Raw genomic sequence first — 17522 nt, 5'->3', positions numbered from 1 at the left:
GGTGCCTGGCTAGTCACTTCAGAGAACAGTTAACCATGATGGTGTAGAACTGAAGTTACTATTGGGTCACTTAGAACATAAGAAATAGGAGCAGGAGTAGACCATTCAGCCCCTCAAGCCTGCAATAAGATCATGGCTGATCAGCTCCAGGCCTCAACTCCTCTTTCGTGCCAACTCCTCATGGCCCTCAACTCCCTGATATTTCAAAAATCTATCCACCTCCTCTTTAGATACTTTTAGTGATCTAGCCTCCACAACTCTGTGGTAGAGAATTCCAGACACTCACTACCCTCTAAAAGAAGAAATTCTTTCACATCTCAGCTTTAAATGAGTGTCCCCTTATTCTGTAACTATGTCCCCTAGTTCGAGATTCCCCCACTAGTGGAAACATCTCAACATCAACCTTGTCAAGCCCCCTCAGAATCTTGTACGTTACAATAAGATCACCCCTCATTCTTCTTAACTCCAATGAATAAAGGCCTAACCTTTTTAGCCGTTCTTGATAAGTAAACCCCTTCATCCCAGGAATCAACCTAGTGAATCCCTTTTGAACTGCCTCAATGCCAATATATCCTTAAATACAGGGACCAAAACAGTACACAGTACTAAAGTATGTCTGAGACCTGGAATATTTGAGGAGGTAATTGTAGAGGAGAAATTGTTTTTGAAAAATTGAGGGTAATTCCAAACTGCTATATCATTGGATCGTGATGGTGTATACCCTAGATTGTTAAATACAATCAGAGATGAAATATCACAGATTCTGGTCACAATTTTAAAATTACCTTTATATATGCAAAGTATGTTGTTAGTTTGGAAAATAGGCTATACAACAAGTTCGTTCAAGAACGGAGGAAAAGATAAACCAGGTGACTGTTAATTTACTGGGGCGACTTCTAGCCAGCATGTAAAAATGTGTGGACTAATCAATGACAGCCAACACAGATAGATTAAAGGCAAGTCATGTTTAATAATTTTTTTTAAAAAATGCAGAAATGACACATGGAATAAATAAAGAAAATGCAGTAGATTTAGTTAATGTAGATTTTTGGGAAACATTCCATTAGGTTTCAAGGTTTCTAGTGTTGGAAAATGGGATTAGAATAGTTAGGTACTTGTTTGACCGGTGCAGACTCAATGGGCTGAAGTGCCTTTTTCTGTGCTGTAGATCTCTATGACTCTACTCCAGGCCTCAGTAACACCCTGTACAGTTGTAACAAGACTCGACCTATTTTTAAGCTCCAACCCCCAGCAATACAGGTCAAAATTCCATTTGCTGCCTTAATTACTTACTAATGACTAATGCTGCACCCGCATGCTATCTTCTTGTGCTTCATGTACAAGAACACCCAGATCTCTCTCTGCTGCACTTTTTTGGAGTGTGTCTCCATTTAATAATAGTGTGCCTTTTAATTCTTCCTACCAAAGTGCATGATCTCACACTTTCCTACATTAAACTCCATGGGCCAAATTTTTCGCCCATTCATTCAACCTACCTATATCCCCTTGCAGATTCCTTATGTCCTCATCACAACATGCCCTTCCACCAATTTTTGTATTGTCAGTAAATTTGAATACATTACACTCTGCCCCCTCCTCCAAGTCATTAATATAGATAGTAAATAATTGAGGCCATAGAACTGATCCTTGCGGCATTCCATTAGTTACTTTGTTCCAACTTGAAAAAGACCCATTAATCCCGACTCTGTCTTCTGTGTGTTGACCAATCCTCAATCCATGCTAATACATTACCCCCAAAACTGTGAACTCCTGTCTTGTGCAATAACCTTTTATGTGGCACCTTATAGAATGCCTTCTGGAAATCCAAGTACACTACATCTACCAGTTCCCCTTTATCAACTCTGCTTGTTATATCCTCTGAAGAACTCTAGCAAATTTGTTGAATGTGATCTCCCTTTCACAAAAACCTTGTTGACTGTTTGATTGCATTAAGCTTTTCTAAATGTCCTTCTGTTTCTTCCTTAATAACGGATTGTAGCATTTTCCCATTGACAGATGTTAGGCTGACTGACCAATAGTTCCCTGCTTAGTCTCTCTCCCTGCTTGAACAGGGGTGTCACATTAGCGGTTTTGCAAACCGCTGGGACCCTCCTGGAATCCAGTGGAATATTTCGACCAATGCCTCCACCATAGCTGCAACCACTTCCTTTAAAACCCTGGGATGCAGGTCATCAGGTCCTGGTCACTTGTCTGCCTTTTTTGAATTTTTTTTTTCCCCTAGATATTTTTAAAACTGCATTTAAATCTCAAACTGCTCTGGTAAGATTTTTAATTTATATTGTTTGAATCATTAGTCCAAGCAGTACAGTGCCATATACTTTATTCCATGGCTTATAAGCAATTTAAAGTTATAAAACTTTGAGAAATTTTGGCATGATGTCAAGATTTTTCTGAAGATCAAAGAATTAAGCTGGCCAATTTGTATGTCAAAGAAGGGCTTTCATCTAATATGTAGTTATCAAATTAAAATCAGTCAAAAGAGCTTTTCACATTGTGTGGGTTGAGTCGTATTTGGACTTAGGGAGAGTCTGTGCCAATCCTCAATTGTAATTCTAATGTAAAAAGGAAAATGTAACCTGCTTGCCTCACACTTGTGTTTACCTTGGCATGTGTCTGTGTGTGTATTTATAGATGAGACCATTGTACCACCTGATGTACAAAGTTACCTCTCTTCACAAGGAACATTGTCTGAGCGTCAGGAAACATGTGTCAAGATGGACGATAGTAGCAACTTGCAACTAGCAGTGACGCTTCCTAATGGACGTATGGAGAGCAATGGTCAGGTTGATTTTCTTTTTAATCATTTTTTTAAATTGTAGTCAATTTTTTTCAGCAATAGCAAATAGGCAGATTTTAAAGACAAAACTTCCTGTTCCTATCTACTATTTTTCTTAAAATGATAGTCATCTACACAAGAGAATTAACTTAGCATGCTAGGTTTTCATGATAAAGCAGTTTTTATTCTGATGTAAAATACTGCGGATGCTGGAATCTGAAATAAAAATGGAAGATTCTGGAAATACTCAATAGGTCTGGTAGCATCTATGGAGAGAGCTACTAGGTAAAGTTGCATTCAGCCCAATGCATATTATGTTTAAAACTGGGAGAAAGAGTCATAATCATCACAGCACTAAGGAGGCCATTTAGCCAGTGGAGCCCACGTTAGCTCTTAGAGCAATCCAACCAGCTCCATTCCCCTGGTCTATGCCTGTAGCCTTGTAAGTTTATTTCCCTCAAATGCCTATCCAATTTCCTTTTGAAATCATTTGTTGTCTCTGCGTAGGCAGCGTGTTCTGGGGAGACGATGCCGTAGTGGTAATGTCACTTGACTTTGTAATCCAGAGGCCCAGAGGACACAGGTTCAACTCGCACCACAGCATAACCTTATACAGCTCTATCAAAACTCTCCTCAATCTCCTTTTATCCAAGGAGACTGATGCTAGCTTCGCCACATTAACTTTGTAGCTAAAATCCCTCTTCTCTGGAAATCTCCTTTATGCTGTCTCAAGGATCCTTACTTCCTTCCTGCAGTCTGGTAATCAGAACAGGATTTTCCTGCTTATGCATTTAATACCTCTTTATGGAGCCCAAAATTCCATTTGCTTTGTGTCCAGAAGGTATAATAATTTTCATAATGTTATTTGGAACTTATTGTAAAGTAGAGTAATAATGGGGTGTCTGTGTGACTTACTTGAATTAAAAATAGCTGGTCTGAAGACTTTGATGTAAGAAGAGAAGCTAGGTTTGAAATGATAAATAGGTAAACATGGGTGAAGTTTTAGAATGTGAGGCGTAAAGGGAACACTTGCATTTTTAAATGAACCAGAGTAGCTTGAATTTAAGAGGGGTGAAATGTTTCACCTAGCCAGAAGAAGTTAAAGTGTGTTTACTTTTCCCAAAGATTGCTGATAAAATTGGTACTATGATAGATTTTTATTATTAGAGAGGTAAAATCCAAAGACATAGTGAAACAATAGGAATTTGCATTCAAAGGGGAAAATAGGTATAAAGGAGAGAAGGCTGTGTGCAAGGGAAGGCATTTTTATAAAAAAAAACTGCAGATGCTGGAAATCCAAAACAAAAACAGAATCACCTGGAAAAACTCAGCAGGTCTGGCAGCATCAACGGAGAAGAAAAGAGTTGATGTTTCGAGTCCTCATGACCCTTCAACAGATTTAAGATTTTTACACCCAACACAAGTGTGAAAAGCCTCAAGTTGCTGTCTACAAGGAACTGAAGCTGAGGAAAAACCTCACTTTGAATTTGACTGTCCAGGGTGTGTGTTTTGCTTGAGTCTGTTTAAATCTGTGTTTTACTGTTACCTTAATTATGGGATTTTGGAGTTATTATAGCAGTAATTTATAGATGCATGTAAAGGCTTAAAATCATTCCTTTTATTAATAAATGTTTAATTTAGTTTTGTAAAAAAACCTCTAAGCTTCAGTGGCCTTTTTACTGAATTCAAAGCCTGCATCTCGTGTTATGACACATGAGTTGGTAAAGCTGAGTTATTTAAAAACCTGAAGGAAACTTTGAACAACTGTCATAACCTATATTTTTTATTTTATATGCTTGAGATGCAACTCTAAATTGAGGAATCAGACCAGTTCTCGAGAAGTTTTTATATCAAACTACAGGAGACATTTATTAATTTACACAAGTTAAATATATACACATGGCTACAAATTACTACTGTCATAACTTTTAACAAATTCGCAAACTAATCTCCATTAAGTTAACAGCAACCCATAGACTTTAAGCAGGTACCAGGTAAAGCATTTTCACCATACAAATTCAAAATGAAGTTCCTTTCACTTTGGTTCCTTTGCAGACACAGTGGTAGCTTTACAGGCTTTGCTGTCACATGTTCTGCTCTGTACACACGCAAAACTGCTATCTGTTATACCCAGCGCATTTCATTGAATGTAAATTCTCATTGTATCACCAACCCATTTGAACTCCACCTCTTCTAACAATAAAACCCCTTTCATAGTTTTATTAGTAATAAAAACATTGCTTGGTCTCTGCTATCTAGTTGCCAGATTTCACTCCCCTTCTTGAATGCTCTATTCAACAAAATGCAAATGCACTCTACCTCTCTTACACCTCAAAACTACTATACATCAAAGCACCCAGACTAGCTGGCTTTAATTCAATTAAGACATACACAGACAAAACCTCTATTTAAAAAAAAAAATTATATACATTAACAGCTTCATGACACTTGACATAAATACAAATTGCAAATAGTTGTGGCAGTTGCTTCAAGTTTCCCTCTGGGATTTGAGGAGCTTAGCATATACCATTCGCCTAGCATAACAAAATTGGGGGATCGTCCAGGATATATTTGAAATGCCTTGATTGGTTTGGAGTTGGTGAATCTTAAGGTTATGAGTACGGGAAGCACTTTGAATTCAGGAGTTGGTGTGAGGGATTTGTAAAGTGCTGAGACTGCAAAAATGGCTGTATCCATGGCTAAAACATTTTAGAAGTAGAAGATATAACTCTGGGTTACTAAAAGTATCTAAGGGTAAGTTAACAGAGTTGGTAGATAAGTTGTAGTTAAGGTTACCATTAGGGGAAAAAACAACAGACATAGTTGAAATGATAGCACGGTATTTAACGTTTGAAGTGATACCTGACACTAATGAGTCACAGCTGGAAGTAGTGAGACTTCAGTTACAAATGAAAAAGCTTTAACTTGAACAAGCAAACAAACTGAAAAAACTTGAATTAGAGGCAAATGAAAGAGAAAGGGCATTTCAAAAGGAGTAAGCGGAAAGGCAGGAGCAAGAAAGATGGCTGGAACTGGAATTCCAGGCATGAGAGCAGGAATGAGAAAGGGAATACCAGCTTAAGAGGCTTGAAGTTAAAAAAGAGATCTTAGATTCTGAGGAAAGTTCTGATGATAAAAAAAATTTTAACCTAAAACCCAGTGGGGTGATGTTTACATTTGAATTTGCTCTTCCAAAGTTTGAGGAAAGGGATGTTGAAGTATTCTTTATTTCATTTGAGAAGATAGCTAAACAGATGAAATGGCCACAGGAAAACTGGAGATTGTTGTTACAATCCAGGTTGGTGGGTAGAGCACATGAGGTTTATGCTTCACTGTCAGAAATGTCTGGGAACTATGATCAAAAAAAGGCTATTTTGAGTGCATACGAGTTGGTTCCTGAGGCATATAGACAAATTTAGGAATATGAGAACTTGAACCTCTCCAAATGCCTGTTCTTCCCTCCCCGCCCCCCCTTACTACCACTGATGTTAAACTGACTGGCTTCCAGTTCCAGGAATATCCTTGCATCCTTTCTTGAAAAAGGGTGTCACATTTGTTACTGTCCAATCCTCCGGCACCTCCCGGTACCTAAGGAGGATTGGAAGCTAATGGCAAGCCTTTCTGCTTTCTCCACTCCCACTTTCTTTAGCAACCTAGGATGCAAGCCATCCAGACTAGTAGGCTTATCTACTCTAAGCATGGCCAGCCTTTCCTGTACATCTATCCTATCAATTTTCACCTCATCCATTACCTCTGCGATTTCTGCTCCTAATGAAATTTTGCCAGCATCCACTTCCTTAGTCAATGCTGATTTTCAAAAAAGTGAAGAATAGTGAGTGAATATTGACAGAACTTTATGCCTTTTCACTGCCTCAGAGATATTTACTGCTAGGATACTAATGCTTTTGAATTTTTGTTCTATTTAGTATTTGCTAGTATTTAGCTGTAGTAGCAACATTGTAAGATACTTTTAAGGCTGGAAATGTGGCACCAGCAAGCAAAGCTCTGGACAACAATAGGCGTAATCTTTTGTACTTTTGTGGTATTAAAGTTACAAGTAGCAATAGTTTCACATCTGAGGTAAGCTTAACTTTAGCTGGAGGCTTTTATAGTGTTGATCTAACTACTATTAGGAGAGCTTTGGACCCAAACTGGCTGTAACATGTTCATAAGTTGCATCTTTTTCTGTACAAATATGAATGCAGAGGTTGAACAAAGGAATATTTTAAAATTGTTCATCATTCCACATCCTCTGAGCATTACAGGAGTGTAGCTTTAGAGAAACCAGGTGCTGAACTTGTACATCAAAGTATCATGTTGACAGGTGGCGCTGCACATGAACTCCTAGCCATTAGTTATAATGCTTCAGAACCTGGTGTTGGGTGATGCTTGTGTTTTTTCTTGATTCTAGGGAAACCATCAAGCTATCCTTTAAATTTTAAGTGCACAGAGGACTGACTGCCTTGCAGTTTTACTTTTACTTTCTATCTTCAATGTCACAAACAAGAATTGTGATAGAATGAGTTCACATATTTAGCAGGATAGGAGACTAAATATAGACATCATGGGTCCTCAGTAAAAGAACGGTATCCCATTCAATTTGTCCTGTGTATGTGAGGTCTTGATAACTATTAGTTGGAGGTTGAACTATGTTTAAAGAATTAGGAAGATCATATCACATCTAACAATTGTTTATAAGCTGTGACCATATACTGGAGTACCTGGATTTTTAAGTGTGTGTAATTTATGGGGCAGCCCAAATCTGATTGTGGAGCTCTGTTTAATAGGTATGTGTCGGTCCGATGCTGGAAGCTGCGTCGATGTGGCATCTCGTAATATTCCCTGTAGACAGTCAAAGTATTGTGTTGGATGTAACGTTAAAGATGGATGTAACCATGCAGCAGAAGGAAGGCTGAGCTTGGAGAAAATAGGTATGTGACATTTGCAAACAGAAATCCATCTAATTATAAAATATTCATGTTTTGTTCCAATTTATAATCTCTGCTTTGCAAATGTGTAGAAGCTACTTTTTGAAGACTTAACATTTTAGGCTTTAATTTACAAGTACATTTGTGATTAAGTAGAGACAGGCAAGTACCTTTAGAGATGCTGCCCAAAGTGCATATGGAATATTTGCATGGCACATGAATAAAAAAAAAAGCTGTATTCTGAGAATGTTCATATTTCAATTAGTTTGAATCAATTTTATTAAACAGGAATGATCATTGGGAGCTAAAATTTGACAGGTGTGACAACATACTTCAAAGAAGTATGAGTCCTATTTGTTTTTTCTTGTGTCCTTTATTGCAAATTTGAGCCCAATTTACCAAATTGATTGGGAGATGGGGTTAGGAATCAAAACACTGCACTTTGAATCCATTCTTTGAGAGAACTGAGGGTCTATTCTCAATGTCATCAACACTATAGTTTGTACTTTGGATGTTGCAGTGCTCTGACCTTTTAGGTGAATTAGACTATCTTCCCATAAGGATAATGAGCTCTATGTATCTTCAATCGGTTGGCTAAAGCTGTTTGCAAGCGAGATTGGCGTTCTGTGCTAACCTGCAGCAATCTTCATTCCTTCATGAATATTACTGTATGCTAAACTGGAGTATCAACATTTGCTGATTAGAATCAGATTCTTTTAAGTCCAAAAGAGCATTCCCTACTCGCTACCGGGCTGAGCTCCTCTCAATATGTTGAGAATAATAGGTAATCTATCAGGTAAAGGTCATATTCTTATTTTGGAGTATTCTGTTTTATGCAAGATTCAATCCACCAATCCCTGTTAAGGTTTTATGTTCAGTACTACTGCATAGAATGAAACCACTATCCAGTGGAGTTGGAGAGGGATTATAACACTAATAGGAGTATGGGAAGGGAGGATGCTCCAAGTACCGGTCAAGTAATTTTAATTTTGGTGCATGTGGGAAAAGCATGCATGATTACTCTTTGAACACTTCACTAGTTTTGCACCAAGTGCCATGAAAAAATAATGTACCTGTTTTGTAAGAGTTCATTGCACTAACTGTTACAACAGCACTTCTAATAAAATTTTCTACACTTCTGGCTGTGGTCAAAGTTCCAACTGTGCAAATGAGTCTTTACCAGCACACTGGATCATTTTTGAGGTTAAATGATAAAAGTACTTTCTAATGGATATTTGCACAAATACCAAGCTCTTGCAACATTTTTGTGTTGTTCAGTGACTGAGAATTTCTCCATGTTAATAGGTTCTTTTGATGTTCCGGATCCGTTTGATAATGCCAACATTTACTCCAAGGGATTTGAATGTTCAAATCCATATAGAAGTGTGGATCATGGTGCAGAACAGAATAGAATCGATGAAGACATTCTGAATAATTATCCATGCAACAGAACTTCCAGTAGCCTGAAGGAGAGGCAAGAGCTTGTATATCCTAGCAATCATGACAGGATGACATCACAGCCACAAAACTTAACACCTGTAAAGTTTGCTGACAAAGGTAATGTTTGGCCTTTTGAAGTATAAAAAAAGTGGCTGTTCTCTGTGAATTCCAATTAAAAGTTTATTTTGCAGTAACTGAAAAAGCTAAGCCAAAGTTGGACCTTTAAGGGATACAAGCACTAAGTTATACATGTGGTTTATTTTGAAAATACTTACAATTCCTAACCAACTTTTTTTTAAAAACATTTTTCAGGTTTGTCTTCTCAACCTGTGCTGTTATGTCAGGAATGTCTCAATCCTGTACAACCTCAACTGTTGGAGACCTCAAATCACCAATCAGTATCTTTGTGTGACAAACCTCAGACTGTATTGCACAGTGACACTGAAGTTGACATTAAACAGACATTATTACTTAATGGACAGTTATCACAATCTTGTGACTGCGTCTGAAAAACAAAAATTGCAGAAGAATGCAAACTTATGCCTGTGCACTGAAAACTGTTTTTTGTTACTACCTCACCTCTTAGCATACCTCTCTCCAACAAGATGAAGAGACATGGCAGGACAGAGCTTGTGTGGGAACAATCCTATTCGAGCGTTCTTTAACTGTATATATTTTTTAAGCTTCCATGGGAAGTATTAGTAGCTCAACAATTGACTTGCATTTGAAGCATGTAAATGCAGGGCATAATGTACAGAGAGAAAGGAATGTTTTTATATGTTTGTACATAAGAGTTTCCATATATGTATCTTATACAGAAAATATTTTAAACCTATTTAGTGCATGAATAACATGATTTTTTTTTAGAATTTTTGAAACTTTCTCCTGGTTATGTTGGTTGCTGTTAAATTTTGCAAAACCTTCTGGTGCCTTATTACAAGGGGTCATAGTGAAAATAACTGCTTGTATAAAACCCACTTCCCCTTCCACTGAACGCACAGCTAGTATATATGTACAGGGCAGAATTAAAAATAGAAATTGGGCAATTGCATTACTACAGAATTTCTAGGAAATTGCATAAATTATTTGACAAGGGTATATTTCATTTATAAACACAGTTCATTCTTTAATTACATTTCTCCAGTGCTTCTTTCCTCTGTAGTTTGGTATAGAAAGTACGCTGTAGAAATAAGTAAAGCCACTCAAAAGCTTTAGTGGTCAGTGAGTTATAGCATTAATTCTGCTATTATCAGCCAATAAGACACTGGAGAAATTAAAAATTTCATTAATTATATACTGCTTGTCCAGATCACTTGGAAGAGAGTTCTTGTTAGCTTTTAGTATGGGAAACTCGTGGATTGCATTATTAGGAAAATAGCATTGGGGTTAACCAAATATTGTTCACAGTAGTTTATATTTGCAACTTTTTGTTCCTTTAATGATTTTACTAATCACCTGCTAAAATTGGAAACAATAAGATCTTGGAGTGGAGCTTTCAGGTTTAAAATCCTATAATTGACAGAATGTCATTCTTCCAGTAAGCATTTCCATGCCTCAAACCACACTAGGGGGGAAAAAAAGACTCTCCATGGTTAATATTCACATTTTATATATTACCAGAAAGGACACGGCAAAGCTGCTCAAAAGGAGGCAAACAGAGAAAGAAAGTGTTACTTTTCTGCACATATTTATTTATACAATTTGGTAAAAATATACATTGTTACAGAAATGTAAAATATAGACGTGTCTAACAAAGGTATTGAAGTGTCTAATAAAAATCATTTATAATACAAAATTTTGTATTCATTGCAGTTCAATGTTATTACATCTCATTTCTTGAGCTTTTTTGTAGAAGTACCTTGTGTACTTTATCATATGTTCCTAGAAAAAGAAAACCACCAAGACTGATCCATGTTACTCTGGGGACAATTCCTGAAAATAAGCTGGGAAAAACATTAAGCTTTTAATATGGAGAAATATTATTAAAGCTATAATATACAAATTATACCATTACTCGTGCCACCTTTGCCAAACCAGGGTTGTTAAAAAAGGCATACCTGAATTTCTAGGCCAACAACATAATTTAAAGTTTGCTCCCTAGTTTGTGGTAAGTTGAATTAAGCATCCGGTAATTTGTGGGCTGCTATAGGGAACCCCCCACAAAAAATAAAAGCTGATTACCAATCATTGAACAGGCCTCCTGTGTTCTAAGCAATTAACAATACTGATCTCAACTGGAACAGGGAAAATCATCCAGGGTTCCTGCACCTATATAGTAGGGTAGGTGAGGCCATAATTGAGGCAGACTAAAGTTTTGCACAGCCAAATATCCTAAGCTAAGTACTGGAAGGTCACTCCCCCTTATAGACACTATAGAAATAGAAGCAGCTGAGAAAATTGCACATGGAAAATACATTTTGATGACCAAGGAACAGCCACCATGCTCCCCAAAGCCCACATTTGATTATAAATTCAGTGTAGCTTGAGAAATCCAGAGGCTGCTGCTAATTATGTCCACAAATTATAACACCTACTTTCCAGATTTTTAATAAGATTTCAATGCTCCTCGTCCACTGCAAAAGCTGCTTTTTGTCCAGCTTGCACTTGGGGCCTTTACCTACTTGGTTATGGATGCACAACATACTTGTCATGCTGATTTAAAACCTCTTCTTGCCTCTTACAGATAAACAGATAAAAATAAGTATCAAGTTGTTAACCCAAAGTGGTTTCCAGCTAACTCCCTCTTGACCCCTTGAAGCGCTTTGGCCTTTACTGATCCCCTCAATATTTCTTCAACCCCCTACTACCACATTACCTGCTCTGGCCTGATTACTGCAGATTTTGAATAAATCAGGCTAGTTCAGAAAATTTTCCAAAAGCTGTAGCAACCCCAAGTGTTCATCTACAACTTTATTGTTGGGAAAGGACAACCCATGGGTCTCAGAACCTGCATTGGCCCAAATCTTAAACTCTTAGTGGGTCTGGTCTGACTTTTTTTTAAAGTCAGTTCAGTAACCTTCACTTCATATTTTTAAACATTACACAACTGTTAGAACCAATGCATTTCAATATATTTTTAAAAACCTCTCCTGCAAAATAAATTTACCTTTGAACTATTCCACCAGCACGGCAGAAAACGGATGAAGTGCTTTACTGCATTCCTAAATATGAGTGTGAAAATGAAATGGATGCTTTAAATATACAGGTACTTTTATGATTGAAGTGAGTCCATGAATCCAATACCATTGTCCACACATCGGACTTGTATTGAAACTTGAGTTTCCTATTGATATAGAAGAAAGTAATTTATTGCACTCAGCAGATTGAGTTTAGTTTTTGCCATGAAAGCTGATCGATGTTAGCTCACAGATTCTTGGACCCAGGATATTGAGGTCAGGGCCTGCTTGCCGGTGCATTAAATGACGTGGGATGAAGTCGGGCGGAACTCCCCACGTCATTTCAATTTTCAGGTCGGTGGGGGCGCAGCCGAATCAGCTGTGCGCCCACTGACCTGTCAACGGCCAATTGAGGCCATTTAAAAACTAATTGAAATAATTAATGGATCTGCCCGTCCAACCTTAAGGTTGGCGGGCAGGTTGGGAGCCCTGGTGGGCTTCAGAAAAAGCATGAAACCTCATCCACGGGTGGGATAAGCTTTCATGAGTGTTTTTAAAAATTGAATAAAAGTGATGGACATGTCCCAACTGCTGTGAATGTCACATGAGGGAACATGTCAGGGAAATTTGGCAGCACTTAGCCTCAGGGAGATGCGTGCGCGGAAGAGTGCACTCCTGGCTTAGGAAATGAGCACACAGCGCTTCCTGGCGGACATCATGCTGGGCGGGCACCTGCACCCCCTCAGCCAACGGGGAGAAGATTGTTCCCTTCGTGTTAGCAAATGTAATAAAATTCTCAGGAAGCAATGTACTTTGCACACTTCTTATACCTCATCCTAATTGCATCTAATGCGCACTGAGGGAAATTCTCTATTTTTCTTTCTTTTTGTGGGCAAAGCAATGGGAGATCCACTAATCGAATAAATAAATAGTAAACCAGTTTGAAATTCTGAAATTTGTCTGGACTCATTCCAATGCTAGCATTCATTACAAAGTAAATCATCTGTGGTTATAAAGCATTTAGAACACATCACTATTATAACTCACCACATTCAAAGGATTTTTAACTAATAAATACAAACCATTCAAATGCTTAATATTCTGGTGTATGTAAATGTTAATAGGCACTCTCAAGTAAATATCAATAAAGGAATGCTGGTGAATAGCACTGCAGAAAAGTAGGCTGCTGCCCTTTGTCTGTTACAGGAAATCTTCTAAAGATCCAAAGGTAAGCTATGTACCCAGAGAGAAGCAATTACAATCATTTACACTTTATAGAGTTTTATCCAAAACTCCATCTGACTAACTTGTACAATGCCAGAACACTTCACACTTCAGTTACTTCAACCAGTAGAGGCATCTAGTGAAATCCTACACCTCATCGGGCCCAAGTTCTGCACTGATACTGGCTTAAAAAAAGGGAGGAATTTTAGCAGTTTTTTTCAATTCTTTAGAATTTCACATTCACAGAATTGTTACGGGTCATCATGTCTGCATCGGCTCTCCAAATAAGCATCATGCTTTTTCCCAATACCCTTGCATTGTTTCTATTCAAATAATCATCTCTTGCCCTCCTGAATGCCTCGATTGAACGTGCCTCCACCACACTTCCGAATACTGCATTTCAGACCCGAACCACTCGTGAAAAAGTTGTCATGTCACATCTGCTTCTTTTGAAAATCACTTTAACTCTGTGCCCTCTCGTTCTTGATCCAGCCCCCTTATGATTTTGAATACTTCTATCAAATCTCCTCTTAGCTTGGAGAGGTGAAAGCTATCTTCCTAACTCAAGTTTCTCATCCCTGGAACCATTCTTGTAAACTTCTTCTGTACTCTCCCCAATGCGATCACACCCTTCCTATAGTGTGGTACCCAGAACTGTACACAATATTCCAGCTGGGGTCTAACTAGTATCTTATATAAGCTCAGCATAACCTCCCTTCTCTTGTACTCCATGCCCCTATTAATAAAGCCCAGAATACTGTATGTTTTATTAACTGGTCTCTCCACCTGTCCTGTCGCTTTCAATGACCTATGCACCTATATACCCAGGTATCTCTGCTCCTGCACATGCTTAAGAATTGTACCCCTTATTTTGTATTGTCTCTCCATCTTCTACCAAAATGAATCACCTCACACTTCATTGAACTTCGTCGGCCATCTATCTACCCACTTCACCAACTTGTCTATGTCTTTTTAAAGTTCTTCACTGTCCTCCTCAATGCTTCCAAATTTTGTATCATCCGCAAACTTTAAAATTGTCCCGGTGCACCAATATCTAGGTCATTAATATATATCAGGAAAAGCAAGAGTCCCAATACCGACCCCTGGGGAATTCCACTACAAACCTTCCTCCAGCCCAAATAATATCCATTGGCCATTACTCTCTACTTCCTGTTTTTCAGCCAATTTTGAATTTGCACAGGATTTGGGGTAGCACATAACATGCAAACTAGGAAAGTACATTGGCATAGCCCCTGTTTGTGTCCTGTAAGGATTAAAATGTAAAAGTCACTACCTTATAGCTCAATAGGATTTAACACCCCCTCCATCAACCATACAGAGGTAAGTATGGAAACAGGTGAGCGTGAAAATTAGCATTGCTGGTCATTGTTGTTCTGCCAGCAAATTTGCTCAGGAATGGGGAAAGTGGGACCTCGTAACCCACTCAATTCACATAATTGGCCAATTGATCTCATTAATGAGCTTGTTGTCAGTTCATCAAAGATCAGTTTGGAATTTTTGTGGGAGGCGCTGCGGATGCACAATGTATCAGGAGCAGGTGGCAATGTGGAGGGGAGACACAATCATGGCCATGCCACTCAAATAGGTCAGCCCATGAGAGGGGCATTCAACCACTGGGTCACTGGTACTAACGGGTGAGCCGTGTTAACGGAGCAAGTAATCTGATTGTGTTTGTGTAGCGGAGGGTATAATAATCCTCCGGAGATCGTGAGACCAGAGAAGAGTCCACTGAGCATTGTGAGTGCAGCTGACCACAAGCAAGGCAACAGCTGGACATTAATAAAATTTCTCAAGAGATCGGGGCAAATAGCTTTAAGGAGCAACATCCTCAGGGGCACATGCAGAGCTCTGGGTATGAGAGCAGAGGAGAGGAATGAGGTGGGGGTTGGCGGTGTGGGCAGGAAGGCAATGCAGGCCATAGTCTGAGGGTCAAGTGTACTGCTGAAGGAGCAGTAACCTGGACATGTCAGAGAACCAGTTTTATAGGAGGCTGCGCCTATCTAGGCTGCTGGTCATAAATGTATATCCGTGTTGACAAAGACCTCAGACCTCGCAGCACTGATCGCCTTGCCCTGCCAGTAGTCATTAAAGTCACCGTGGCCTTGAACGTTTTCAATTCTGGCTCCTTCCAAGGACCAGCAGTGGACTTTGGTGCTCTTGAGCAGCAGCACATTGCATCTTGCAGATCACTGATGCCCTGCTTGCAAGAGCTGGATGGTTCATTCAATTTCAGACTAGTGGGCATAATTTCAGACTCACAGACACAAAACGCAGTCGGTATCGCCTCCATCACTGGATTCCCACAGGTACGGGGCATCATTTCCATGTGACCATTAAAGCGCAGAGTGAGCAGCAAATCATCAACACTCCCTCAACATTCAACTGGCCTGCAACCACAAAAGCTTTTAACCGTGTGTGAACTCGCTATCCTGGCAGATACCATGATGCCTTCAACTTCCACCAGTCCAGGGTGCCACAGCTATTTATGCCACCATACAAAATGCATGGATGGATTCGGGACAACTATAGTTACTACAGATGCTGGAAATCTGAAATGAAAACACAACTCTAAATGTTAAACAAAAACAAAAATACCTGGAAAAACTCAGCAGGTCTGGCAGCATCGGCGGAGATGAACAAAGTTGACGTTTCGAGTCCTCATGATCCTTCAACAGAACTGAGTAAAAAAAGGAGAGGGAATATAAGCTGGTTTAAGGTGGGGGGTGGGGGGGAGAGAGTTGTGGGGGGGCTGTGGTGGTTGTAGGGACAAGCAAGCAGTGATAGGAGCAGATAATCAAAAGATGTCACAGACAAAAGAACAAGAGGTGTTGAAGGTGGTGATATTATCTAAAAGAATGTGCTAATTAATGGATGGCAGGACACACAAGGTACAGCTCTAGTGGGGGTGGGGTGAAATAAGACTAACAGGGCAAACAGGTATAGATTTAAAAATAATGGAAATAGGTGGGAAAAGAAAAATCTATATAAATTATTGGAAAAAACAAAAGGGAGGGAGAAGAAACGGAAAGGGTTGGGGATGGAGGAGGGAGTTCAAGATCTAAAATTGTTGAACTCAATACTCAGTCTGGAAGGCTGTAAAGTGCCGAGTCGGAAGATGAGGTGCTGTTCCTCCAGTTTGCGTTGGGTTTCACTGGAACAATGCAGCAAGCCAAGGACAGACATGTGGGCAAGAGAACAGGGTGGAATGTTAAAATGGCAAGCAACATGGAGGTTTGGTCATTCTTGCGGACAGACTGCAGGTGTTCTGCAAAGTGGTCACCCAGTTTGCGTTTTGTCTCTCCAATGTAGAGGAGACCGCATTGGGAGCAACAAATGCAGTAGACTGAGTTGGGGGAAATGCAAATGAAATGCTGCTTCACTTGAAAGGAGTGTTTGGGCCCTTGGATGGTGAGGAGAGAGGAAGTGAAGGGGCAGGTGTTGCATCTTTTGCGTATGCATGGGGAGGTGCCGTAGGTGCGGGTTGAAGAGTAGGGGGTGATGGAGGAGTGGACCAGGGTGTCCCGGAGGGAGCGATCCCTACGGAATGCCACCAGGTGGGGGGGGGGTGGGGGGTGCTGGTGGTGAAGGGAAGATGTGTTCGGGGATGAAGGGAAGATGTGTTTGGTGGTGGCATCATGCTGGTGTTGGCAGAAATGGCAGAGGATGATCCTTTGAATGCGGAGGCTGGTGGGGTGATAAGTAAGGACAAGGGGGACCCTATCATGTTTCTGGGAGGGAGGAGAAGGCGTGAGGGCGGATACGCGGAAGATGGGCCGGACACGGTTGAGGGCCCTGTTAACGACCGTGGGTAGAAAACCTCGGTTAAGGAAGGAGGAGGACATGTCAGAGGAACTGTTTTTGAATGTAGCATCATCAGAACAGATGCGACGGAGGCAAAGGAACTGAGAGAATGGGATGGAGTCCTTACAGGAAGCGGGGTGTGAGGAGCTGTAGTCGAGGTAGCTGTGGGAGTCGGTAGGCTTGTAATGGATATTG

General features: G+C 39.7%; 2 protein-coding genes across 6 annotated transcripts in view; one reads left to right on the top strand and one right to left on the bottom strand.

The window, feature by feature from the left end:
* The window catches only part of lrig1 (leucine-rich repeats and immunoglobulin-like domains 1), a 157934-nt gene extending 146974 nt beyond the window's left edge, over positions 1–10960 (top strand). For all 3 annotated transcript variants that reach the window (XM_041191563.1, XM_041191562.1, XM_041191561.1), the window contains 4 exons: positions 2653–2799; positions 7585–7728; positions 9031–9282; positions 9478–10960. In XM_041191563.1, coding sequence (XP_041047497.1) covers positions 2653–2799; positions 7585–7728; positions 9031–9282; positions 9478–9674 — 740 coding nt within the window. In that variant the 3' untranslated portion in view covers positions 9675–10960. The remainder of the gene's footprint in view (positions 1–2652; positions 2800–7584; positions 7729–9030; positions 9283–9477) is intronic.
* slc25a26 (solute carrier family 25 member 26) overlaps positions 10836–17522 on the bottom strand; it is a 229124-nt gene continuing 222437 nt past the window's right edge. Inside the window, exons 10-11 of one of the 3 annotated variants that reach the window (XM_041191564.1) lie at positions 12272–12326; positions 10836–11108 (exon numbers count right to left, since the gene is read on the bottom strand). In XM_041191564.1, coding sequence (XP_041047498.1) covers positions 11037–11108; positions 12272–12326 — 127 coding nt within the window. In that variant the 3' untranslated portion in view covers positions 10836–11036. The remainder of the gene's footprint in view (positions 11109–12271; positions 12327–17522) is intronic. The other 2 variants (XM_041191567.1, XM_041191566.1) reach the window with 2 other exon arrangements.

Source organism: Carcharodon carcharias, chromosome 7 (assembly GCF_017639515.1).
Source record: "Carcharodon carcharias isolate sCarCar2 chromosome 7, sCarCar2.pri, whole genome shotgun sequence".
Lineage (NCBI taxonomy): Eukaryota > Metazoa > Chordata > Chondrichthyes > Lamniformes > Lamnidae > Carcharodon > Carcharodon carcharias.
This window is presented reverse-complemented; position numbering and strand designations above follow the sequence as displayed.